Genomic DNA, 25,877 nt, shown 5'->3' with positions numbered 1-25,877 from the left:
GTACATGTATGAAAACAGATGCTTTGGGTTTTACTTACTCAGGTTTTCAAATGATCTCTGTGGGTTTGCACCTTCCAACCACGTGCACAATTCTGTTTGAGGAGCATTAGACTATGAAAAGTGGTCTTTGGAACTACTTTCTACCAAATATTTGGAGCACTATCTGAACTAACAGCATAGAACGTACAGCATTCAAATTTCTATTTATTTTTACTGTAAAACTGATGGAATAAGTGATTTTTTTAGCAGGTTTTAAGTCATATACCAAAACGTATGTATAAAGAAAATCTAGAAATGTAAAACACGGCTATTATTTGCATGATTTGATCTTAAAATATTACAAATAGGAAGCCAAATAGCAGCTTCAGTTCTTGCAGAATCTGTTGGTAAAAGAAAATATTTTTAGTTTCTAGTCTACGTGCGAGTTCTGTTACATAGTCACACTTGAGTTTATCTGCATTCCTAAACAATGGCAAAGTCATCGGATGTGAGTCTGCGATGGAGATCAAGCAGGATAAGAACTTGTGTCTCCACCAATCCCTGCCCCTGTGCGCACCTCCCTTTCTCTACCAGCAGTCATCACGAGGTCTGCTGCTAGCAGCTGAACTGCCTCAGGAAACTTTACATAAACTTTAATAATGTCTTGCTGCATTCCACCCATCTCATGGCCTTAATCCGAAGAGATAAACAGGGCAAAAATGCCCAGCTGGGACAACACAATAATCCCTTTATCTGACACAGGGTAAGCTTGACTAGCCAGATTACCTGTTACATCATTAGCTACAGGAAACAGGGGAGAGGAGGAAGAAGAAGAAGAAATTAGGATAACCAGCAATAGGTCACGCAGTGATGTAATCAAGACGAAAAGACCACAGAATCCTTAAGAAAAGGACAGAAAGACTGTGCTGTTTCATAATATACATAATCGTAAAAGTATAGGAGTCCTGCAGATGGGCCTCTTTAAAGAGGATAGATGAGCTTGGTGACATGACCCTGTATTTGCTAAGCACTGAAGCAAATGCAGTTGAAACTCTAGGAACCCTGAGAGCTGTTCTTGTTTACTTTGAATACTGGTATTTTATTTGCATAACTCAACCTTGTGGAAAATCCATAACTCATTGCAAGGCTGTTAAAGCACATGTAACGTCAACAGCAAACAATATCGGTGACGTCCAAAACACAAACAGCTGCATGTGAGGTTTATGAAATTAGCAGACGGAAGCAGATATCAGCGAGTTTGGAAGTCTGTAATGTCCGAACGGGGCTTAAGAATGTTTTACAGTCTTATTCATATACAAAGAATGAAAATGAGACAAATAAGAAAAACAAATACACGTTTTATTGAAATCAAAGAATACAACACAGGGATGCGGTTACTATTGTGTGATACTGAGCCAGCTTTCTGGAGCCGTGCAAGCACACCTGTGTGTAATCTCCACCCTTTAAAGGTGCAGGCAACAGAAACGGCCTTGCTATCTCCTCATCAAAGATGGTTTGATGTTCGCCACTGAGCTTTTGAACTCACTCTGAACTCTACCCGCAGCCAAAGTTTGTTTGTGGTCCAAAATGCATACAATGTTAAAACACCCCTAGTGTTCATTTCCCATGAGCTCATTTTTTGAATTAGACGGAAAGGCTTGCCTGATTTCACACAATCAGTTCTGGTAAAGCACACGTATTATTAAAACAGTCATTACGAAGTACAGAGATCCCTGTGACACCTTATTCTCTCCCAGAGCTTTACACCAGGGTCACCAAGTACCCGCTCAAGGCGTTTGACGGATTCTCTGATCAACATGAGACTTTCTTTCCCCTTTTCTGCTGCTAAGAGTGCACGAAGGGATGATCTCTTCACTCACCTGCACTCTTTACACCCAAGAAAACAAACAGGAGCATTTTATAACCTCCTTGTTGACCTACAGCAAGGAGCAACAACAGGCTAACAGCGGTGTTTACTTCAGGATGAGCTACTTAAACCGATATAGCAGCACTCCCTTGCTGACATGAGCAACACAATTCCCACGTAGGGATCTTAATGTAATATATGCTGCTTTAAAAGTCAGTTAAGCAGAAAGAATAACAACAAAAACTATCGGTCATTTAAAATAATAGACTTGTCAAATGTGCCAAAATGATTTAATGCTGTAGATACACAAAGTCTGAATCCCATGTCTGTTCATTTGCTCTGTTGTAACCTTTGCCATCTTTCAACAGGAAACAATGATCTTCTCTGTAACACATTTAAAAACCCAGCGATAAACTGTAAAGATAACAAAAGCAAGCTCTTCTATCAACAGAATCCACTCAGTGGAGACCACAAACTTCTCCCAACAGAATCTGCACTATGCACAGTTGTAAAGCTACCACCTGTGTGTGAGATCTCTGTGTGGGTCTGCGTGGTACCGTAGCTGACACACACACCTGTTCGTCTTCCTGAGGCCTAAACAAAGCTCCTCTATGTACAGACAAGAAGACGATTTGACTCCACGCACACTTCAGGCTCTGCTAAAACCCAATCACACTATTTACTATGGGTAAAAATGATTTTTTCAAAAGTACTGAGAGAAGAAAGAAATGCTGCCCAGAGAGAGTCATCTGGTTCTAATGCAGGGCCCACTGGTGTGGATTACAAGCACATATTACAGGAGAACTCCAGCTGACCCTCGTCTCTATCCTGGGGGAAATGGAAGCCAGCTACGGTGATGGGGGGGTAAGGGTCTGGGCAGTAGAAGGGTGAATTGAAACTTGGGGATAGATTGCTACCTCACATGATTGTGGTCCGTCTTTCAAATTCTCTCTGTGAAAAACAAACAAACAAACAAACAAAACAAAAAAAGGAAAACCACGAAATTCTCAATGGCACCAAACAGTGAAATGGCTTTAGATATGCTCTGTGGTTTCTTATGTCTTTACTAGAGTCTCAGCAGGTCTTCTCTATTCATCAAAGTAACACTAAAGCATGGTTGGTGTTGTTTTGTCCTGCCCCGACTCTTTTTTGATTTTTGTTTTTTCTTCTCAGTAAGCCTTTGAGTTTTATTACCCTGTCTTCTGTCGGAGAAATTTAACTAGGGGGGTAAATAAGTACAAGAAAAATAATGGTACAAAGAGAAATCTTCAGGGGAAACTCAGAGGGTAACAACAGATTTGGATGTTTGGCCCAATAAAGAACAATCTTGAACAAACAGAAAGAAGCACGTTGTATCTGCAGTCATACATATAATAGCTAACTAGCCCGATCTCTTACCTGTAGTATCTGGACTGTAGATAAGTGGAGCAGACCGCTTTGGACACATGGCTGGCTGAGCCAAAGTCGATGACTTTGACCCTGTAGGGCTGTCGAGATGGGTCCACCAGCATGATGTTCTCTGGCTTCAAATCAGCATGTATCAGTCCTAGGCTCTTCAGTTTCATTAGCGCTGTGGCCACTTGCTGCAGCACCGGTCTGATGTATTTGAGAGGCAGAGGGCTGAACTTGTTCTGCTTGAGGAAGTCGTACAGGTTCTGCTCCAACATCTCAAATACCAGGCACGTGTGGTTCTTGTGCTGGAAGCACTCGTAGGCCCTCACAAAGTTGTAGTCATCTGCGCTCTCCGTGCTGAGACGTGCCAGGATGCTGACCTCGATCTGACCCTGCCGTGCATACGATGGGTGGTTTTTTAAGATCTTGATTGCCACTATCTCGTTTGTGCCCCTCTTCCAGCATTTGACCACCTGCCCGAAGGTTCCTCGTCCCAAGAACTCCAAGACTTCGTAGGTGTTGGTCATGGAGCAGAGCACCTCATGCTGCACCAGCTGGTAGTCTCCCTCGTTGTTGGAGCCGCTGTTCTTGGATGTTGCTGTGGAGGTGGCTGTGGCCACCGTAGCCACCGTGGCTCCGCTGGCTGCTCCGTTCTGGATCATCGGTGGGCCGTGCTCCTCAATGATCTGCACGCTGCTGTTGTTGTCAAGCTCTTCGCTCTTGCGTTTAAGCCCACATCGCTGATAGGTGTCTAGGAGACTGACTGTGCTGCGGCGCGTCAGGTTGTGAACACCAACCCCACCACCCACGCCACTGCCACCTCCGCCACTTCCACTACCGCTACTGTTGCTGCTGCTGCCTCCACCCCCGCCACCCAGCAGAGACCCCACGGCCCCCGAAGTGCTGCTGGCTGAGGCGACCACAATGTGGCCCGCGGTGGCTGGGAAGACGAGAGCCTGCTCGTAGGGCAGGGTGGAGCTGGCGACCTGCAGGGAGCTGTTGATGCCTAGGGGGCCGCTGGTGGCCGACACGTTCTTGCTGCTGTTGTGGCTGTAGGCTTTGCTGTGTGTGCCGTACCCTGTCATATCCCAGTTACAACTTTGCTCCACCTTCAGTTTCTTCACGCTAAAGAAGGCACTTGACTGGAGAGTGTGAGGGGAGAACACTTGCACTTGCGAGGCCATACCTGTGACAAGAGAGGAACGGAGGGGGAGGAGCAAGAAAGACAGGAGGGGGATGAAAGTGAGAGGTTAGGAATATGAGAGTGCCTGCAACACGAGTGGTAGCAAGAAGCTTTAAATAAAGATAGCTTGGGTCAGAGCAGGTCATTAAAACACCAAGCATAGATATATGCTGATACATCGTCATGCAAACCCACTGCACTTTTCAACATCACGGTAAATGAACGCTTATAAAATAATCATCCATTATAATAAATGGATCCACAGATTTAAACCCACTGATGAAAAGACTTATTAACCATTAAAATGTCATCAAGCATTTGTCGCTTCGGCATCAAGTTGTTTCTCAGAAGTGCTGTTATCTAACACTTGGTAGTAAAACATCCGAGCCTAGATCATTAAATCTGAAGCCAAATTGTTTTTGAATGCAATGCGCAGTAATGGAGGGTTTCTTTTAAATATATTTGTTATATAACATAAAAATGCCAAAAGGTTTAGCCAAAAGATAAGAAGATTTAGACTGAGCAGTGCTTATGCAAACCACTGGTTCATGCAAAGGAAATGCCATTTCCCCACTGTTCCCATCTGCGGCAAAGTAAATAGGCTCAGTGAATAGTAAAAGAATACCCTTTTCATCGGACACTCCACAGAGACAGAGGAGCCGTATGAAATCATATATAAAAGTAGGAGCACAATAAGTGTAAGTGAATGATTGCAATTTCCTTCCCCACCACTCAGCCCAGCCCTGCCACTTACTGGTACACAATTACTCACTTTGGGGAAGGTAGTGGAAGAAATTTTGCTCAAGTAACTATGAAAACAGGAGCGAGAGGGACTCAACTCCCTCTCAACCACAGATCCTGAAGACAACAAAACAAAAGCAAAACTGCAGCGAGGCTGTGCTCTGAACTCCTGGGAACAAGCTGCCTCAGAATAAGCAAAAGCTTCTCCAAGCAAACAACTGCCCAAAAATAGTTCCTTTCTTTATCTCTTTTTGCAAACAGGCTTGTTTGTAGCATCAAAATGATTATTACAGCACGAGATTATATGAGACTTGTACTAATGATATGTTTAAATAGTTTCCAGTAAACCCAAAATTAGTTTACTGCTAACAAACTAAGAGCTTCCACCTGGCCTTGCCAACGCCCACACACACACACACACGCGCGCGCGCGCATGCACAATTAGGCCACTGCTGATCAACTGATGCACGATTCCAAGATTATTACCGCCACAACATGCACACAACACTAGCAACCCTTAAACGTTGTTTACTGCTGGAAAAATTGCTGCTTTGTGTGTTTAATAGACATCTTGGAAGCTGGAAAGTTTTGCTGTGTTCAAAGATAATTAAAGGACCACACTCCCCCCGAAACGGGATGACTTCTATAATTGTGGACTATGTTGTGTGGACAGAAAGCATTGAGGAGAGGACATGACTGGTCACTTTGTCATTATTAGCTCCTTTCAGTGATGATGATGATTAATTCAGTAGGATGCTGGCAGCCCTCCACTATACTTTGCTTCATTTGTTTATTTTAACTCTCATGACCTCTCTTCCTCCTGCTTTTGTGGGGTTTTTTGGGTTTTTTTAGGTTTTCCTCTGGCCTTGCTTGGACGTACTATTTATCTCTTTGTTCATCTGGTCTTAGCCCTAATGCGGCAGGATTGAAGGCAGAGTGCACATTACAGTGCTCGCTGTAAGCTTGGCAAGTGTTGCACAGTAGCAGATAGCACCTCCGTGTAGCAGTTATTTAGAGGCTTAGCCATGTTATCAGCACATATGTTGTCTGAAAAATCATTAATGTGTAGAGTTTTTTTGTAGTTTAAGTGGTCACACCTGGTAAGTTCAGGTCCAGACTCGCAGGTAATGAAGAACGTCCGCTTGGCTATTAGGGGCAAAGCTCTCTGCTAATCACATAAGCCCTGAAGGCCAGATGTCACTCCTTGGATTACCAATTCCTGTGTCTGGACTTTACGCTAAAAATAATTTGAATGATGCATTGCGTCACAGAGCAGTGTCAACAGTGTGTGACTGAGAGCCTGAGAGGATAATCACAGGCACAGACTGATGAGCACAGAGATGGATGGACGGGCACAGAGCCAGCCTGTTTCTCGTATGGAAAATTCCAACATTACATATCTGCCAGCGTGATTGTGGATAGTTCAAGGTTTTACAAGGCCAGATTGGGCTTGCTGCTCTTGCATTCGTATCACACGAATTCTTCCTGAACCGTGATCTTAGTCACTCATTGACTCCCTGTCAGTTTGAACCCTGTGGTCAAAGAGTTCAGTTAACATTGTCGACACAGTGCAACGAACTGAAGGCCAAGCCTGTTTGTCTAAATTGGGGAAGGGCTCTGAAAAATAGCCAACAAAAATCTTTAGAAATGTACAGGAAACTCTTGAAATTCAGCTTTGTCTGTCGAGATATTCGGCACAGCTAAAGCTAAAAGTAACAACAGTTTAAGAGCCTTGTGCAGAAAACAGATAAGTAATTAAATGAACTAAACATAAAAGGTCAAATGGCTGGAATGTTATCTCATGACAACATACGCAGGAAACAATGTGACCAATTATACTTCATTTCCAAGGCAGCACCAGTCCTCATGAATCAGTCTTCACCTTGAATGAAGTTTAAAAGTATTTATGATTCAGAATCTGAACAGCCTCTGTCAAAAGACTTTCCCTTCAAATGGTCCTCTTGAACTTTAGCTAAATTTGTGAACTCTGTGCCAAGCAAAGAACAGCAAAGGTCCATTGTTGTACATTTACAATGCTGGAATGCCTTCAGTAGCCAAGGCTGTCCATTTAACATACCTAAAGGAGCTCTGTGTGTCCCGCACACTGCAATTAAGCATACCACAGAGGCATTTTCCCTTGTTTAGAGGCAGCATGTTGAAATGGTAATAGTCAATGTTTTCACAGAGATTACTTCTCTGTCAGGGGTTTGTTAATCTTCTTTTTGGGAGTATCAGGGTCGTTCTGCATGCCATGTGAGGGTGAGAGATGGACTGAAAGGGAGGGGAGAAGAATAGAGCGTGGAGAGCTGGGGCCATGAGTGGCCCTCACATTCTAGCCTGTGACCTGCTTCTGTTTGCTGCCTTTTATTAAACCTGTCATTTATACTCTTTTGACAACTTGGCAGAGTTAAACACCAACAAACCAACCAAATAGTCTTTTGTAATTACGAACAGTCTTATAAAACTCGATTACTGCTCAGCTCACCCATGGTTATTCTCAAATATCTATGCTTTTATAGAAATCCTCATTTAAAATGGCTTAATGTAATGTAAATGTAATCTTTTTGCAGTTTGCAGGAAAAACGAATGAAAAATAATTCTAAGAAATTTAAATATTTATCATTCACTAGAGTTCCTGTTCCGTGCTCTCTCTGTACCCAAAGGACCGAGCAGAGCGAGACACAGTACCAGGACGCCAACAATCACCTGGGAGACAGAAACAGGAGTCAGGTCTGTCTGGTTGATGTCTCCTGGCCTGGTTATATTTGGACTACTTCCTGAGGCCTAATGGCTACTGACACCAAAAGAGACACTCTGGTGACCCTGTTGCTTTACTGGACATCTCTTTGTCTGCGGACTGGAGGGTGTTGGGTGGTAGGCCAAGTCGCTGTCTAAAGAAGTGACTTCTGCCCGTCTAGACAAAGCATTATCTCATTCTTAGCTGCGTGTTTGCATGATTGTGCTCCTCCTCATACCATTTTTTAGATAGAAGACAAAATAAAACATTCAGTGTTATTCTGGTGCCCAGAAGAGCTGCTCTTGTCAAAGACTCTATACTGTGTCTATACTATTTACAAAAATGGACCTGTCCAACAAATTGAAAAACCTGCTGTAGCTCCAGTGACTTTGTGGCCAAATGCAACAGTGAACACGACACTGCAGAGGAAAATCGTGTCCATGCAGAGGTTTTTAGCCTGTGTTCCTGCCTCCTGCCTGAGTTCTGTCCTCTGTGGGAGAGCTGGAGCTTGACTCTGCATGGTCTCTCTCCCTTTCTGTTTTCCCCCCTCTCTCTCTCTCTCTCTCTCTCTCTCTCGAGGCCACTATTGACCATCCTGTCTGCTTTTTTAGCTCTCTCATCTCTGCTTATTTATAGAATAATGCATCAGAAAAGCTTGTGGGGAGTTGCTGTCATGCAGGCTGCTGCTCCATCAGGCTTTGCGCTCTTTCTGACTACAATATTTGACCAGTTGGAAGCGCCTCATCACGTCTTTTCACTCTCTTACAAACACACAAAAGAGTACAATCTAGCATATGGGCAGACCGAAAGGCAAATATGAATACTGTTTCACAGATAAACACAGCACTTTTTAAACTGAAAATCAACAACATGCCAGCTGTAAATGTGACACTCCCTCAACTCTCCCCTTCCTGGAAGCAAACAGCCAAAGATACAACATGTTGTGTTAGCTGCGAGATAACATGTTCACTCAGCGCTTGTTAAAATGCACATGCGTAGATACATAAACATGAACACACACATGTGTCCACACGTGAGTGCGTGCAGGAGCACAGATACAAAGGAGTGCATATGGCTCCACATATTTCAAAGCAACTGATGAAAAACAACAATCTGAATTTATTACCTTTCTTAGCGCCTACCTAAGCTACGACACTTTGAGTATTCGAAGTTCAAATGTTAACACTTTTGTTGTAAAAGTCAAAAACCTACTACCCCAGGACAACTGTGGGCAGATAAGGAAGCAGTTATCCATGTTGTAAATGTGGTCATAAAACGGCTGGTGCGAGAAAAAACATTTATACTGCTAGGTCAGCCTAACCAGCTGCTGAACAGGGTGGAGGAGAGGAAGAGGAGATGAGGAGGAGAAGCACGAGTGGGAGGAAGAGGAGGGTGACAGAGTGGGTTTGCTTGAGCTTATTAATCGAATCACGAATGTGTGCACTAAACTTCCTTCGCACCAAAAGAAAGAAAGAAAGAGTTTGGTGCAGGGAGGGGAGCTAAAAATTTACCCAACCGTGAACCAATGGCACCTGTTAACACAAGGCTTGACTACACTGCCAGTGACATCCACTGTATGCCTCAAGCTGTGCTGCTTTGACTACAGCTCCAACACAGCGCAGGCAGGGCCACGCAGAGCCGAGCGCACGATAAGCAGCCGCTCTCCACAATGCTTATCATTTAAACACAGTAAGAAACAACCCGCTAAACCGTACTTCCTCTTATGTCATTAGGCTTCACAATGACACAATGTAATATAATGAGATCAACATACGAGAACTACAGGCCAAACCAGTAACCAAACATAGCAAACAATGGGGGAGGACATACAGATGAGTGTAATGTGGGAGAAAGCACTGTACAATGGCAAATTGATTTGAGAGCAGCCAGAGCACTATGGATTATTTTCTGCAAACTGCTCTGGTATCCAGGAGCTCTTTGTTGTGAAAGTGAATGGCGGCCTTTTTGCCGGTCTTGCAGCGCACCTCAACCTGCCCTTTTAAAAGGTTGCCACTTAATTTAAGCAGACAGAAGATATGTAAACGCAAAATGTAGTTAAATGATGGTGCGACGCACATGTCCGTATGCAAAAATGCTCAAAGCCAGGTTCCTGTTGAGTGCAAATCAACATTTTAGTCATTATTCAAAGTAAAGCACAAAAGACTAAAGCAACAATTCACAGATGCAAATCTCGATTTCATTTCTAAAGCCTCGAATTATAATAACAGATTTCTTCTTTTTTAATTGTTTTAAATGCTCTTGACGCAAGATATATTTTGAGCAGGAATTCTTATAAGTTCATCTGAGCCATAACCATAACAACCAAAGTGTTTACTCTTTTTTATATTGTACAGTAAATACTATTTGCTGTTGGTAAAACAAAGGAACTAAGAGTATAATAGAAAGATATTTTTGAAACGATGGTCCTCCCGGCCCTGTCCCATGGAACAGGCTACCGCACACTGGTTTCGTATATGTTTAGGACATTTGTGTAACTTTACGATTAACTGGTCGCTCTGTGGATTTCTGCTAAAGGCATCTTAGCTAAGCAGCAACAAGTGTCATGAAAACACCACCCCAAAATACACTTGCACACACACTCAGGGGAATTAATTTGTTGCACACATTGAAAACCCAGCGGTGAACCCCACTAAAGGAGGAACCAGTTGAACCTGAACATGCACCTGGGGACCAATCAGGCAAAGGCAGAGCCATCACTTCCCGTATTTCCAAAACACAGCTGTATTCAAACTTGCAAACGGATGGCTTAAAAAAGAAATCTGGATATCTGACACCTTATTTCTCATCGAGTAAAAGGAAAATAAAGAAGAGCCACTTTGTCTCATAACGATAAGTGATGATGGTGGCACGTGAATCCCACTTTTTACTGCTTCAAATACAGTAGACACAGGAAGAAACGGGCAATTTCGTCTATCACAAATCAGTGCTCTTTATAACCCCTACATGTAGATGGATCCTGTTCCTGGTATTACCTTCCTATCACAGAGAGGCTGGAGATGGTGCACATGCTTCCCCCGGCAACGAGATTGTGTGATATTTCAGGGGTGTGTGTGAATCTGGTGCTCAGGGCCTATTAAGGCTACAGATCAGACTAATTTTGGCTACATGCCTTTAAGATGCCTCAACATGTACTTGTGCCTCATACAGCAGGTGACTCATCAATATGCATGCTTAATAAAGTGTTTTAATCTCTTAATCTCTCTTCATCTTCTTTTCAAAACATTATTCCTGGTGTCGTTTCTCTTATTCTGTCTGTCAGTTCTTTGACAAAGTGAGGCCCAGCGCTCGATATATTCAAACAGCTTTTAAAAGATTATAGCGCACACGCAGACATGTGCTCTCATACCAATTTAGCAAGGCATATGTGTCCTTAATCCAACTGACAGTGTGTCGTAAACATGGCTGGTTGAGTCCTTCTGGCCACAGAGCTGAGGTAATAAATATCGCTAGCCAAGTCAGCCCACTGCGTCTGATTCAGTGTGAAAATCATGGCTTTAGCTGGTTATATTTACAGTGTCCTCAGAGTCTCAAATAGCAGCCAAACCCAGACAGGAAATGACTATTCTGACCATCAGTTTAACAACGTGCATAGGAAACACATATTTGAATTGGCGTGCATAAATGGTGACACCTTCAAAAGGAAAATCAGAGTTCTGTTTTGCTATTACAACAAACTCTGTTAAATAAAGCACATGGCATTCGGCGCTGCAACAGTTTGCCAGACTGGGTCTGATCTGTGCATCTATGTGAGATTTCTAAACTCAGTTTTGTGTAGCTGAGAAGAATTTTAACAGATGGAAAAGAGAGGTTGTGGGAAGTTAGTAAATAATGATTAATCAGTGTAAGATGCTTCACAATGAGAAAGAAGTGCCTGGTGTTTTGATCCAGACTTAAAAGAACTGGAGGAAGTTCATGCCATTGAGATGGACAACACTTCTTTACATCTTTCAATTTAAATGTCTGTGAATGGCAAACTCACACTCTGTCTATGTTTCACTGGGGCTTAATGAGGTAGAAATAACTGGCCTGGACTGGACGGTTGTGGAGCAGGGGGGGAAATAGAGCAGGTCCTCATAGCTAAAGGTCAACTTTTGGCCTTTTTTCTGGGCCAGCTTCTCTAAAAATGCTGGAATAGCGCAAACAAGTTGGTGTGTGTATTAGCAGCTGCTGTGCTCTGTCAGGGGAGCTGTGGAGGCAGACGCATCACTGGACTACACTGATCTCAGATGTAGGATGCAGATTAAATGAGACAAAGGGTAAAATCTGCGACCCCCACCGACACCTCCTCCAAACTCCCTCACTCAGAAACCACCCACGCAAAGTAACCACCACCACCATCTCTGTCTCCCCCCCCCACACCCATCCCGATCTCTCAGCCTCAGCTCCATTACCTCCCTCCTCACAATGCTCCCATACTTCTCCAGTCTACGTCACCCCCCATTTCAATGCCTTTTCCTTTCTCCATCTCTGTCTCTCAGACTGAATGCAGAGGTCAGTTCAAAGGGCTGCCAGGCAGAGCTGCTGGCTGGCCCTAATGTGCCTGAGGCTTTGAAGTGAGGAGTGAATCTAAAAGGTGTGTACCCTCTTTTATATACTGCGGCACAGCGATACAAACATGCACTGTGATTCCTGAACTCAGTTTATTCGTGTTTACCATGAACCAGTGTTAAAGCTTTTAATAAGCCTTGCGTAAATGCGAAACATAGAAGCTTTATTTGCAGAGCTTCTTCAGCCTTGCAGTCTATGCTACTGCTGTAAGTGTTCTGATATAAATATGATGGTTAAAAATATACTTTTTATAGATGTCAGAGTATCAAATAAAACCAAAATTAAAGAAAAAACATTACTTTAAGTTTTTATAAAGATCAGAAATATTACGATTTTTCAATAAAAAGCCTCCGGCTGCCATTAAATAACTTTAATCATTCACTTATGCTGCGTCTCAATGTTACTGAGCCTCTTCCGGCGCACAGGTACAGCAAAAATGGAGGCATATTTCTTACAGTTGGGACACTTAGCTATTTGTCGTGCCAGCTGCAGTGTTATTAGAGGAGCCGCTGGAATGTCTAATTGAATCAATGACTTTTTAACGTCTCTCGCTCTCCACATTATCCCTTAAAAGCTCATAAAGAGTTGATCTCCAGCCTTTAGCAACAACAAAGACGTCATTTCCCTACATATGTGAATATTAAATAGATTTCATCACTGAAAGGTTTCTATCAACACATGTCATCATTTTACCTCCTGCTTCTTTTGATGTTTGATCCTTCTTAGTTTACTATTTATTGAAAATGATTTTCCACAGGGAACACAGCTATCCTGAGAGAATCCCAATCTGAACAAAACTGAGAAAGAAAACTTGAAAGGAAGTGGTGCCTATCTATAACAATGGCCACCTTATTTTCATTTCCGGTTCTGGATAATATGAGGATGTGTCATCGTAGCTTTCGTAGTAACTGAATAATGACAAACATGCAGCAAGTATAGAAACAGAAAAATATGATAAGATTATAGTGACTGAGTAAGTGCTGAACGACTATATATAAGGATGAACATGGGAGCAAAAGATGAAAAGGCTAAAGCTGCTCATTTCCATGCCTGTTGACTCTTTTGACTACCCCAGTTCTTGTCTGTTGCTGTCTCCTTTCTCTGCTCTGTGCCTTTTGCCTCCTGGCTCTGGACAGAAATGGGCTCAAGCACTCGTCTGAGCTTTGAAGTCCTTTGGTTATCAGCCAAGCGTAGCGCTGTACCTGCAGCCATCTGTGAAGGGGCCGCCAGCAGCCGCCCATCGCTCCACTTCCCTTCCATGACTGAGAGGGGCCAGAGCCAGGAGTGGTGATGGGGCTGGCAGCGGCACTAAGTCCATGTTGGCTGACCGCACATGGAAGAGCCTATAGCTATGTCAAAGAATACAGGTGCGTATACTCGAGTGCCCCAATCTTACTATTTAATTCGGTACTTCTGTGCTCGTTTTAATATCTGTCTGTAAACAGTCCCCTCTCTCCCCTAGCCTCATCCGCCCACCGTGCCTCTTTCCCTCGGAAGAGGAGAAAAATGTAGAGGTTATGAAAGGCTTGATTAAAAACTGCAAACCATTTTTCACTCTGCGCTTCACATAATATGAAGAGACGGTTTGGATCTTTTGTTTAAATGAAGTGGCTGTGAGTGCGGTAGCTGTCCTCCCCATCCAGCTGTAGCTCCGTACATCATCTGTTGCCCTTACAACACATGCTTTGTAGAACTTTTTTGTTTCATCATGTGTGCATGTGCACTCTGAGTCAAGATGAATGGCCAGATGAGCTCGTGGTAAATACTGCCAGCACTGGCAGCTCTCTTCCAGAGAGTACAATGTCAGTTATACATGTGCGGGTGGGGTTGGGGTGTGTGCGCGTGTGTGGTGGGGGCATTATCACAAACAATACGATTACGACCTGCGACAGTGTGCACCAAAAACAAGGTGGTGGTTGGGTTCTGGGGGTTACTGATGGGATAATCAAATAATACAAACCAGGAGAGACCGAGCAAGGCGGGAGGCAGCGGGGGAGTCTGGGTGGGGGTTAGGGTTAGGAAGAACAAAAAAGCTACAGTAGCCAGACCTCTTCTCCAAAGCAGCCTCCAATTACACACATACAACGGGGCTTCCAATCTGGCCATCAGGCTGTTGCTGAAGTGTCACATGGGTACCATGTGTGCTGGCCAATGGCCTCTCGGCTTATCAACAAACAGAGCGGGATGGAAGGACAGATAAGAGATAGACGTGGGGGTGGGGCGGGGAAGCGCAGGGTGGGAACTGGAGGGGGTCGTGTGTGGATGATGAGAGATTGCAAAGTGAGCAATGAAATAAATAAAGTGCAGATCATTCTTATGCCGCACTGTGCAATATTTTTCACATACTGAAAAAGTATTAGACATGCTCAGCGTTTAAAGTGTTTTTCATGCTGTAAGAATCTCTTTGTAGTTACTATTTAATAGGCCCAAGTTAACAAAATGGCTTATTCACTCTGTGCTGTGTTGAGAAGTAGTCAAATGTTAACCTTTGTTTGAACTGTAGCTTTCATAGACGATTAAAGCAATAGATGCGTTACCAGTGCAGAGACTCCCAGCATCACGCCTTTTAACAGACAGTGATATATCACGGTAGTAAGAGAAGCTATTAAAAATGTTCTTAGATGCTGATCCTAAATTATAAGGAAACCTCTCTTAAAGCTACAAAATGTATCCACTGAGTAAAACCAGAAAACACCAATCTGTTTCCCGCCATATCTTCACGGTAGATTTTCAAAATTATTAATGCAAATAGACTTAATAATCCATGTAAAAGTCCAGCTCAGAGATGCTCGTTGACTCAGTCTCTTTTCCGACGCAGCCTGGAGCCGTTACAGTTTTAGTCAGAACCAGAGGCAGATGTTTCAAACAAGCTGACACCGTACACAATGTGAAACAAAAGTGGGGGGGAGTGCTTTCGCACATGCATGAAAACCAACAGGGAAATGCCTTGTGCAAGCACTCGGAAGGGTTAAGGCTCCATCGCAACCCATCTCCCTCTTCGTCTTTGAAAAAAACTAACTAATGTCAGCAACTGATGTGGTCTCCAAGTACAAGGACCTCGGCTGATTCTGGGGTTTGAACTATATGACAGAGGCACTAAAGCAGCACTGGCTGATGAGAAAATGAGAAATGCAAAGTTCTCTTGCATCGTAGTCACATTTCTTTCTTGCAAAAGAAAAGAAGTGGAAGAATGATGTGCTAGAGTCTTGGAGGCACTTCTACTCCAGAGAAATTTGCTGAAAACAGTATATGAAAACTTGAGCCTGTTGAAATAGCCTGCTCATATTGAAGGCTTGCTCTCCTGTGTCAGGCTGGCCTCTACTAACCTGTCATTTCAGCTTTGCCTCAACCACCGCTCCCCCCCAACCCTACCACACACCCATCTGTTCCCAAAACTCTCAGAGCACACCTGTGAACTATTTCAGAACATCAGAGAGCTCACATAGCCCCCGTCTTCATATAAAACTCACATTCTACCTCCCTCCAAAGCCTCTGCTTCTTCTTCTAAATGCTTTAACAAATCAATAGCGCAAAGAATCCCAAAACCCTGGATTTCACTTTCTTTTCAGATAGGAAGCTCTGAATAATGCAGAGAGCAATACTTGTGGAGACAGCTTATCCATTTTCATAAACCTTTCTGAACAAACCCCCTCTCAAACAAGTCATGAGGTGAGGACTCAGGTCAACAAAAAGATCAAAATGGCCACTGAATAAAAGCGGGGAAAAGAGAGGTAAACATTCACAATGCTACCTACGAGGATCTGCAGTTCTGAAACTTTTTTCATGCGTGCTGTTTAAAGCCATTACTTATTAACTGTTTAGCTATCCTCCATCTCCAAGCTTGACTCTTTGTTCACTATGGACAATGAACAGCTAAACACACCACCCTGCTTGTCATAACAATCAGGAAGCGAGACTCTCCATCAGTTCCCCCGACTCTACCGTGGGGTGTGGCCCAGCAAGTGGCTGCAAAGGGCTCCATAGGGTTTTTCGTGCAATTCTAATCCAAGTTTAAAAAGCTGCAACCTTGGAGTCTGAGCCTGGGTTGTGGTCTGTGAGGAAGATATCAATCAAGCAGCTCCAAACAAGCATGAGGGGGAAAGGGAGCCAGGCAGGCAGGGCTGAGGACAGTTTCTGAGAAACTCTTGCTCTCTCTGTCCTGTCTCTTTTCTCTGTCCTCAGTGGAGTAAGTTCCCCTCTTCAAGGGCAGGGTGCATTCCCCATACCCAAACCACAAGGTAATTCAAAGTCGCATTAACACATAATGGCTGCGCAGATGGATAAAACATTAATCTGCCTGTGATGCTGCAGCGCCTGTCACCACCGCCATCATCATCATCGGCTTCTGAGTCATACTCTGTCCATTTTTCCAGGCGGGAATGAATGAATCCACTCTGGAATAGTACTGCTTGACCTGTAAGCGGCAGATCTGCAAATGAAGTTGTTTTCCTGCCTGGTCCCCAGTTCTGCAGCTGTCTAATCCTCTTGCAGTTCTGCCCTACAAAAGGGTGATGGGTGATTGTGCAGGGACTCACAGACAGATAGAGACATATGCACATGCATGCATGAGCACACAGCAACACCCATATCTAGCCAGGCAGGCATGTTTGGCAGTGTCTGAATATTGGCTTTTCCACAGCTAGAGGCTGCTGGACCTGCTCAGCTCATCAGACATCCATCAAGGTGTCAGTTTGGGTTTTGAGACCAGGCTCCCAGGACGATCACACCGCTACCTTTTCTGGCAGCAGGTCTGCACGATGGCCTTCTATCTGGGCCAAGAAGGACTGAAGATAAACATTGAAAAAATATAGGCAAGAGAAAAACAACACAAATTGACACTAGCACAATGCCCACTGCCAGTCCTGAAAATCTCAGCCTTCTTTAAACAAATGCTTTCTCATAAGTGATTATGAATACGAGATCAGCAAACAAAAGCAAATGGGCTTTTCCTCAGTGTGCTGGATTTTAAACAATCAAAGGAAGTAGTCAATCACGTAGATTTAAGTTATTAGCTGCTCTGCAGACAAGCGGGAGTCATTAACATAATAGCCGATTTTCTTCTATGTGAAGCCCCCCCCCACACCTATTTTCCACCGGAGACTTTGGTCATTTTCATGACTTCTCATAACACCCCTCCCCAACTCCGGGGAGGACAGGCAAGGTAATTAATTCCCCTTGCTGCCTCTTTCTCTTCTCTTCTCCTTCCCTCGGTGGTGAAGGGAAAAGCCAGGGAATGTAATTTACACTAATTACCTTTTGCATAGGAGTCTCATTTCAACTTTCCTTTTCATGTTGAAGCGCCAGAGTCTCAGGCTATGCCTCTAAGCTTCAACACCCCTAATGAAAAATCACTACAATATTGCTATAGGGACATAACAGCACACAGACAAGAGTTTGCAGGCACCTTATTGCGCTTCATGATACTGTATATCCCCAAATGAGCCATCGTGTAACTCAAATATCCCTATTAAGACTCAGTTTTGCTCATGATAGTTCTCTAACGGCACTTTAAAGTGTGTTAAAAGTGTTACTTTGAACAGTTCTCTCTCTCAAAGTGAAAATCAGGGGTTCCGTTTAATGCCAGCAGAGGGACTATAGAGTGGACAAGAAGATAAGCAAACATGAGGCTGCTACAAACTAAATATGAGAAACACCAAGGCTCACCGTTTGCTTCTGCCACTATTCAATTTGTATAAGGATCTCATCAGTATGTATAGCTTACATCGTTGTTTCCCCTTTACTGCTCAGGGTTTTCTGTCCTTTTGTATATTAGATGAGCATCGCTACAGTTGCCTACTTCTGATTGATATGTAACTACTAATGAATTAAGTAAAAAATGTATATATACAACATCAAATTGCACGTAATTTAATTTTTCCGTTACCACTGCTTTGTCACTCCATTTAACCTCTAGGTATTATTTGTACAGTAGTTGAACCATTCACAGACCCAGATTTTGCATGCGCGGATTATAATGGACCGCTTGCATTGTTTTACATTTAAAGGCTTGCTAGTCCACCTTGCAACGACATTGCAGTCAACAATCACTGCGTTTGTGTGTGAATTGTTCTCTTGGAATAATAACAAAAACGCACGGCAGCAAATAATGTAAGGGTACGGGGTAGTATTCTCTCAATTGGATTAGTCACAGCCAAATGCTGCAGCGATAGCTAATATGCTGTATTTAAGGCTGCATATCGTTTCCGGAACATAAATACGTATGTGAATCAATACCCCGAGGTTGACGAAGCGTTAAAAGTCAGATAGCCTAGTTTTTAAACTGATGTGGGGAGATGGGAGATAGAAGAATGAATGCAGGCGAAACTGGGACCGATCGGTCTCCGACCTTCTATCATTCCCTCTCCCTCTTCAAGCAACGCTAAAGAAATTTCTACCAGGAACAAACACGAGCACAAATAAACGTCCAAGTGTACGGAGAGTGGTAAATGTACCGTGGCCTAAACATATACTTATCTTTGACCTTATTCTGGAGGTTTGCAACCTCATCAGCGCGATTTTAACGGACACAGCTCAGACTGGCACCCCGATCTGACTGAGCCTTCACTAAAGCGCTAAGGCAAAAAAGCTGCCGGCGATCTGACAGTCGGCTCGTGTAAGGTTTAGAAAATCTAATATTAATACAGGTTGCATGATTTTGGCAAAATGAGAGAGCTTGCAACGCATCTTTCCTCCTACGTATGAGCCGCAATTCAGTTGTACCACGATTGACACAGTACACAGCAGCACTGGAGGGGAAAACAGCACGTTTTCCAAACCACCTTACCTTCGTATACAGGGGCCATCGGTGCAAGGATTTCTGTTATTCATGGCAAAAAATAAAGCGATATTTCTGTTCAAAACTCAATAAAAATCTGCCATCTTGAAATGTTGATGAGAGGGTCGACGCGGTCTCCTGCATTACTGGTCCAGTTCATTAGTGAGGAAAATACTCATAATTCATATCCAGGCGTTTTCAAAGCTAGGGTCCGATGCGAGGCGAGCGACAGACGACAGGCTGTGCAATTCAAATCCCACCCGCGGTGTGTTTCTGTGGGCTCAAATGATGAGCCACGATGACAGGTTTACTTCAGCTATTGTGCGACATGTCTGTGGAGTGAGGAGTCTCTGCAAAAGTTGCAGTGGTCAGAGCGCAGCGAGTTTGGTGTGCAGCGAGAGAGTCGAATGACGATCGAATCGATGAGGCAGACCCTGAATGTGTGTGTGTCTCTCTCTCCCCTCCCTCTCTCTTTCTGTCTGTCCATAGCAAAAAAAAAACAAACAAAAAAACTTTGGGTATAATAACACTACTACTACTACTGATAATAAAATATTCTTTATATTTTGTGTAATGATTAAAATAAGCTTTCAGATTCAGGGCGCTGGGCGCTTTTAAAAAAAATTAAGCGGTAACACCATTGTACTCATATAACTACTATAACTTATTATACATGTATACATATGTGAAAGAAATGGTTCAAAGAACTATAAGCTTAAATGTGTTAATATTAAGGAATGGGGTTAAAGTAGATTTGGACTTCTCATTAATCTACAACAAGTAATGAGAGAAAATAGTGATGGACTAAAGTCTGAAAGAGAAATTATCATGTCAAGAAAAGCACTGCTTGTAGTTTTTTATATTTTTAGTTTAATTTTTAAAGCCTACACTGAGATTTTTTAACGGTGTCATGTCAAGAAGAGAAGAACTAACCACTGTGCACATTTTCTAGTAGGTATAAAAAATGCTAATAGATAATAAATATTCGGACATGACGTGACGTGAATCTCTGCTGGCGTTATTCGGAGCCGTGCAAAGTGCATCTGGGTTGAATGATTCCGTGTGCTTTTGCTCAAGTCTGTACGAAGCTAAAGCGCTCCCACTGTAGGCTACAGCATGACGACATGAGATTTGCACAGAATAAACTGGAATCGGATTACATGGGCTCACACAAATGTGAGTAATCTGTCATTTACCAGCGATCCTGCACTCACAGCAATATGCGCACCAACCTCTAAATTAAACCTGTCCATTTAGACATGTGGGCGGTTGTTAACATAGTACTGCACACTTTGCAACCCTGACGAAGTATGCTGCACCCAAAAATTAAGTTCATTTAAGTTCTGAGTTTCTATTGCATAAAAAGCACAGCGTAATAAAGCTATCTACAAATGTTATACAACTACATTTAAGCAGTCTCACCTATCAGGGAAGAGCTGTGTTCAGCATGTACTGCCTGTCCTAAGCCATACAGCTTTGCAATGAGTTCTGCAATTACTCATTCATTAAAAGCGTCAGAGAGCCTGCAGCCTGCACGCACATCATATATGTAGAGCTGACCGCTGCATGTCTAAGTGATCCTATAGTAGCAAAGCAGGCATAAAAATGAAGTCTTACAGACCCATGGGATGTGCAACCTATATTTGCTTGGTTTTAAAAATCACTGTAATGCAGCTCTTCCATCAGCAATGCATTGTTTATTCATGATACTTCAACCACAGCACTACAGCGTATCTAAAAGGACTAACACTGGTAAATCCTCAACGTCAAGAGAATACTTTATGAGACATAAACTTGGTCAAACAGCGTCTGAGCTATGAAATGTCCAGAATATGCCACATATGAAATATGGTATAGAATACATAAGTATGCTTAAAAATGTACAAGTGCTCAGCTCTGTCGTAAACAGTCTAAACAGCGTCACACCGTGTGATCATGCCTAATGGGCTTGATTCTTTTAAATAAGCAAAACACTGTGACACATTTTTATATTTGCATTGCAGCCAGAGCATAAACAGACCAACTCTGCTGATTAGTTAGCAATGAGCTTTGTAATAATGCCATAAGGACACACTAAATTTGAATACCCTGGAATCAACAGAAGATTTTTAAAAAATCACCCCGGTGTTTCCTGTAAGCTACATCAGAAATGCTTGAATTGTGTCTGTATAAGTACATTGTATTTCAGCTGTGTCAACCTTTGCTTTTTAGTCAAATTATAATTATAGATAATGGCTATTATGCTTCCAATCTTACACTATTTTTCCAAAGAAACTTATTGAGATCTTCGAGCGATACATCGTAGTTACTTTTTGTATGTACTGCTATTTGACTCAGCTGGTTTCTTGAGAAGAGACAGTTCCACATATTTATTCAAACCATTTGTTTGAAGGTTCAGAATGTGAACAACATATTTATTACAGAAATGCTTTGTATTGCAAAACGGTTTTACTGTTGGTCTAAGTAGAAACAGGATGTAACTCGGCAAATGGCATTTCCCAATAGTTTGGGAAACATCTCCAATTTCACCTTTCACTTCGCAAAACATGTTTTATGTGAAACTGGCAACTTCTATAAAACTGTTTTGAATGTGAACATTGTTTTCCTGAAAAATCCAAAAAGACATCGATTTAAAATTGTATTTTTTACTTTGAGAAGTGATGACAAAAGAAAATATCCTAAAGAAAAAAAACCCCAATCCTAAAAGACATTTGAACACTTCAAAGATTTCATCCAAAATGTAAGTGGAAATAACCAGGAAGTTAAAACAAAGCTATAGCATTCCAGCTACACCGATCAGTTCAATTAAGACACATATTACGAACCTTTCTTACAACTTCAAACACAAAAACATATCACAAAACATTGACAGGTTGTGTGGTTCTGCCAATGCGTTGGCAGAACCACACAAACACATCAAATGGGGTTTTATCTGGGCTCAAAACCAAACAGTAGTTTCAGATCACGCACACAGAGAATAAAAAATAATAACATTAGTGAGCATTCATTGCACACTGCATCAAAAATGGAAATCACAGTGATCAGTATGTGTCATACACGTTTTTCCAAACTCACGTGGCTGATTAGCAGGTCTACAAAAACTCCAAAAATATGAAGCAAAAAAAGAGATGGATCTTCCACTGCTACCCCTCCTCCATCCATCTTCTTAATATTTACAAAATAAAGTAGTGCACAGCTCGCGTGCAACAGAGGATCTACTTAGATTTGATTGTTCACTTTGTCCTGTGTCTGCTGTTTACATAAGAAACAAGTAAAAACACACAATATATTAATAAGACTTGTATGTCTCATACTATATTTTACTTAAAGAAATTGTCATTTTTGCATTTTTCTAACTCAATATAAGACACATAAATCAATTAAACACTATGTTATATGGAAAACATGTGAAGAGGGACACTTATGGATAAATTATGGTATGAGACATGCAAGTGGCTTATTCATATGTGTTGTGATTGCATGTACAAACACATGGTCTGTCACAACTGCTCTTTACCGAAATGATTTCTCCCCCTTCTTCTCTTCCTCTTCTTCATTTCAGATTGTTTCCAATATTTACTGGTACGAACCATCACCGCATGCTTGCTTTGCAGTCTGAAATAGCTTCTACTGGTTTCATCACATCAGTAACTGCAAAAGCCAACAGTTTTAACATCTGTGCATCATCAATCTATCATTGAGGTAGAGAGAATGTGTTTAGAGTTTTGAAGAAAAAAAAGGGCCTCACTAGGTAAAAATTGTTAAAGTTTTTGTCATAAGAGTGGCAAATATGATCAATTTTCATAGCAAATTGAGAATTAGGAGTTAGTGTTTTAGCAGTAAATAAAGCATTTATGCCCTGAAGTTTCATATAAAGCCATTCAGGGCTTTCAAAGGCATTTTGCCTAACAGATGGACATACGACAAATTGTTGAACAAACACACTGACAGGCAGATGGTCTGGGGCAATTACCTTGGATTAATACTTGTCCGGTCCCCTAGGTTCATCGTGTAAGACAATTCTGGGCCAAACACAAGTTGATGGTGCATGTTGATATATCCCACTCAAAAACAGGTTGTTTACAGTCAATAAAAGCAATGGTGTTAGACAGAAGCAACATGAATCTTTCAAATCAAAGTGACAATATTTTTTCCTGATTGCTGAGTCACATTGAAGCAATCCCTCAAATCCATTTTTTTAAAAGGTTATATATACGTTGTCCTTTTATGGCCAAAAAATGATTACAAAGAAACAACTTTTGGTGCATTAAGAGAGAAATTCAACTCACTCTTTTTCAACACCCAAAATCCAGTCTGTGGTCAGGCCAGAGATTCTCATTAACATCGCGTGCAACATCAACATCAAAGGAAACGTGCCAAAATTATTGAACTGAACCGTGGCCCTTTCATCTATCCTGAGATTCTTATTGGTGTGCTAGCAATCTTGACTCTTAGTGTTTCCACCTGGAGAACTGTGTGTTACAGTAAATCCAGCACTGCTTTGTAAATAGTGCTTTATGAAAGGTTATTCATGTAAAGATTGCCTCTAAAAAACTTTATACATATATCATGAGTGAAAATAGGGAAACTGTTTTTAACAGTTTTGGGAAATTGATGTTTCTGTGTTTCGGCTTGGAATGGCATGTTAATAGCACCAGTATGGTGTGCAAGCAATCCAGACAAACTGTAAGTTGTCGTGATTATACTAGTGCCTCATGACTCTAGGGGCCCACTAATACTGACCATTTGTTGAGCATGCACAACACACACACACAGAAAACTGTCTTCCTCTTATCTTTGCCACTGCTTTGGAGTTATCGTCATGCTATGTGGAAGTGACTGGTTTGGTTCTTGCCCACAGCAATTTTTTTTATTGTGCGACAAAAATCCGAAAGTCCACAAGTATTCCAAAACAAACATTTCAAAGAACCAACTTCACATAGATATGCTGAGCGGAAATGGAAAACAGCTATGAGCATTGGTGGCACAATTTCAGCGCTACACAAAGTGTAACGTGTGCAATAACCTGATGTTATGTTTTTAAACTCAAATATAAAACACAGAATATTTTCTGTTATGAAATATAACAGAAAGAAAAAATGCTTTAAGTTAAAAGAATATTATCTGTTCTTTCTATGACTCCTCCCACTTCTTCGACTCTTTTCATTCTACGTCTCTTTTTAAAGTTGGCATCCTTCGACAACACACCTTAAGAGGTTTGACTGCTAAAGCAATGATTGCTCATTTAAAAGCAACAGGTGTTTGCTCATGGGTAGGAGTCAAATTTGAGCATTCTCAGTTGTCAGTGTACTTGCTGGTGTAAGATAGGATATATGAGTTTAATGTTTTGTTCATTGTGTTTTAAGTTCCAATGTTACTGTGTGATTAGTTGAGGAAAAACTAGATATGTATATATATGTTTTGAACTATATTATAATCTGCCTACTAGTGTGGTCTTTTCTGTCTCCTTGCCACAGCACACCATATTCACAGCGTATCGCACATGTATTTACACCACATGTAAACTGTTATTAATTATAAGAATATGGAACACACATGGCAGATTTAAAGTAGCATAGCTGTGGTGACCTAAAGTATATGTTTACCCACTAGTGTGTTTACTGAGTAGTGGATGCTCCTGGTTTTGCAGACAGAGAAATCTCAAAAAGTCCAGACTGCAGAGTTAGAGGACACAGGCATTTACATTTACAGGGTTTTTACATGCAAATTCCCTGAGTTGGAAAGAATTTAAGTGTCGTTAGGGTGTGTTTGCGCCAGGCACACACGAGAAACTGCTTGTCTTTCACGCAACTTCAAATAGATAATGAAAATAGTATGCATAATGTTAGTCTTGAGTGAGAAAGAAATGAAATAATATACACAGTAGGAAGCCAATTTTAGCTCTCCTGTTACACAGCAACTGCCTAGTGTACATGTGCTTTATATACAGCAGGCAACCGCTCTTTCATTATCCTCTAGTGCTCGGTCCCATTTCAGGTGTATATTATATGCTGAAATTGATTTACATAGGCGCCCCCGTATGAATATATAAATAAATATTGCCAATTCTTATTTTGCTCATTTGAGCTGCATGCACATTAATGTAGTTTTAAGTCAAACATGCCTTATTCTTGTTCTTGCCTCTACTGCGTCAGTGGAAAATGCACTTAGTTGTTAATGACCTCTGACCTTTGGTTTAGCACTGAAATAGCTGATCTGTGCTGATTCAGACCCTATCTGCTGTACTGCACTGCTCAGTCCCACAGATCCTTTTATTACTTCACACATTTTCGAATAGAGTCCGCTTCTTGGTTCAATGACACGTGCGACATCACTTGATTTTAAATAAGCATTTCCATGGGAAAATGTCTTTTACTCAGTTTGTTTGTGATGTTTCAGGATTTGTGCGAGGACAATATGTTTAAATAAAATGAGTTCCAGATTGACACACTGCCCATGTTTCAAATAAAAAATATCTGTCATGCATGTGTGAAATAATGCATGCAAGAGAACAGCGTTCACAAGTAATTACAGTCGGTTGCAGAACATTCAGTCATACACAGCGATGCTGTCAGTGTGGTTTTTATTGCAGGAGTCTGTGACCGTATCTTAGTTATTTCAGTTAAAAACTGAA

The 25,877-nt window shown here is 41.9% G+C and overlaps 1 protein-coding gene across 4 annotated transcripts in view; it reads right to left on the bottom strand.

Moving 5' to 3' along the window:
- The window catches only part of hipk2 (homeodomain interacting protein kinase 2), a 91,829-nt gene that overhangs the window by 48,756 nt on the left and 17,196 nt on the right, over window positions 1–25,877 (bottom strand). For 2 of the 4 annotated variants that reach the window (XM_082542564.1, XM_082542565.1), the window contains exons 1-2: window positions 19,253–19,642; window positions 3,245–4,424 (exon numbers count right to left, since the gene is read on the bottom strand). In XM_082542564.1, the coding sequence (XP_082398690.1) occupies window positions 3,245–4,424; window positions 19,253–19,271 (1,199 nt within the window). In that variant the 5' untranslated portion in view covers window positions 19,272–19,642. Of the gene's footprint in view, window positions 1–3,244; window positions 4,425–19,252; window positions 19,644–25,877 lie in introns of those variants that run through there. The other 2 variants (XM_082542567.1, XM_082542566.1) reach the window with 2 other exon arrangements.

The sequence above is a fragment of the Aulonocara stuartgranti genome, assembly GCF_965226115.1.
Source record: "Aulonocara stuartgranti genome assembly, chromosome: 7".
In the NCBI taxonomy this organism is placed as follows: Eukaryota; Metazoa; Chordata; class Actinopteri; order Cichliformes; family Cichlidae; genus Aulonocara; species Aulonocara stuartgranti.
This window is presented reverse-complemented; position numbering and strand designations above follow the sequence as displayed.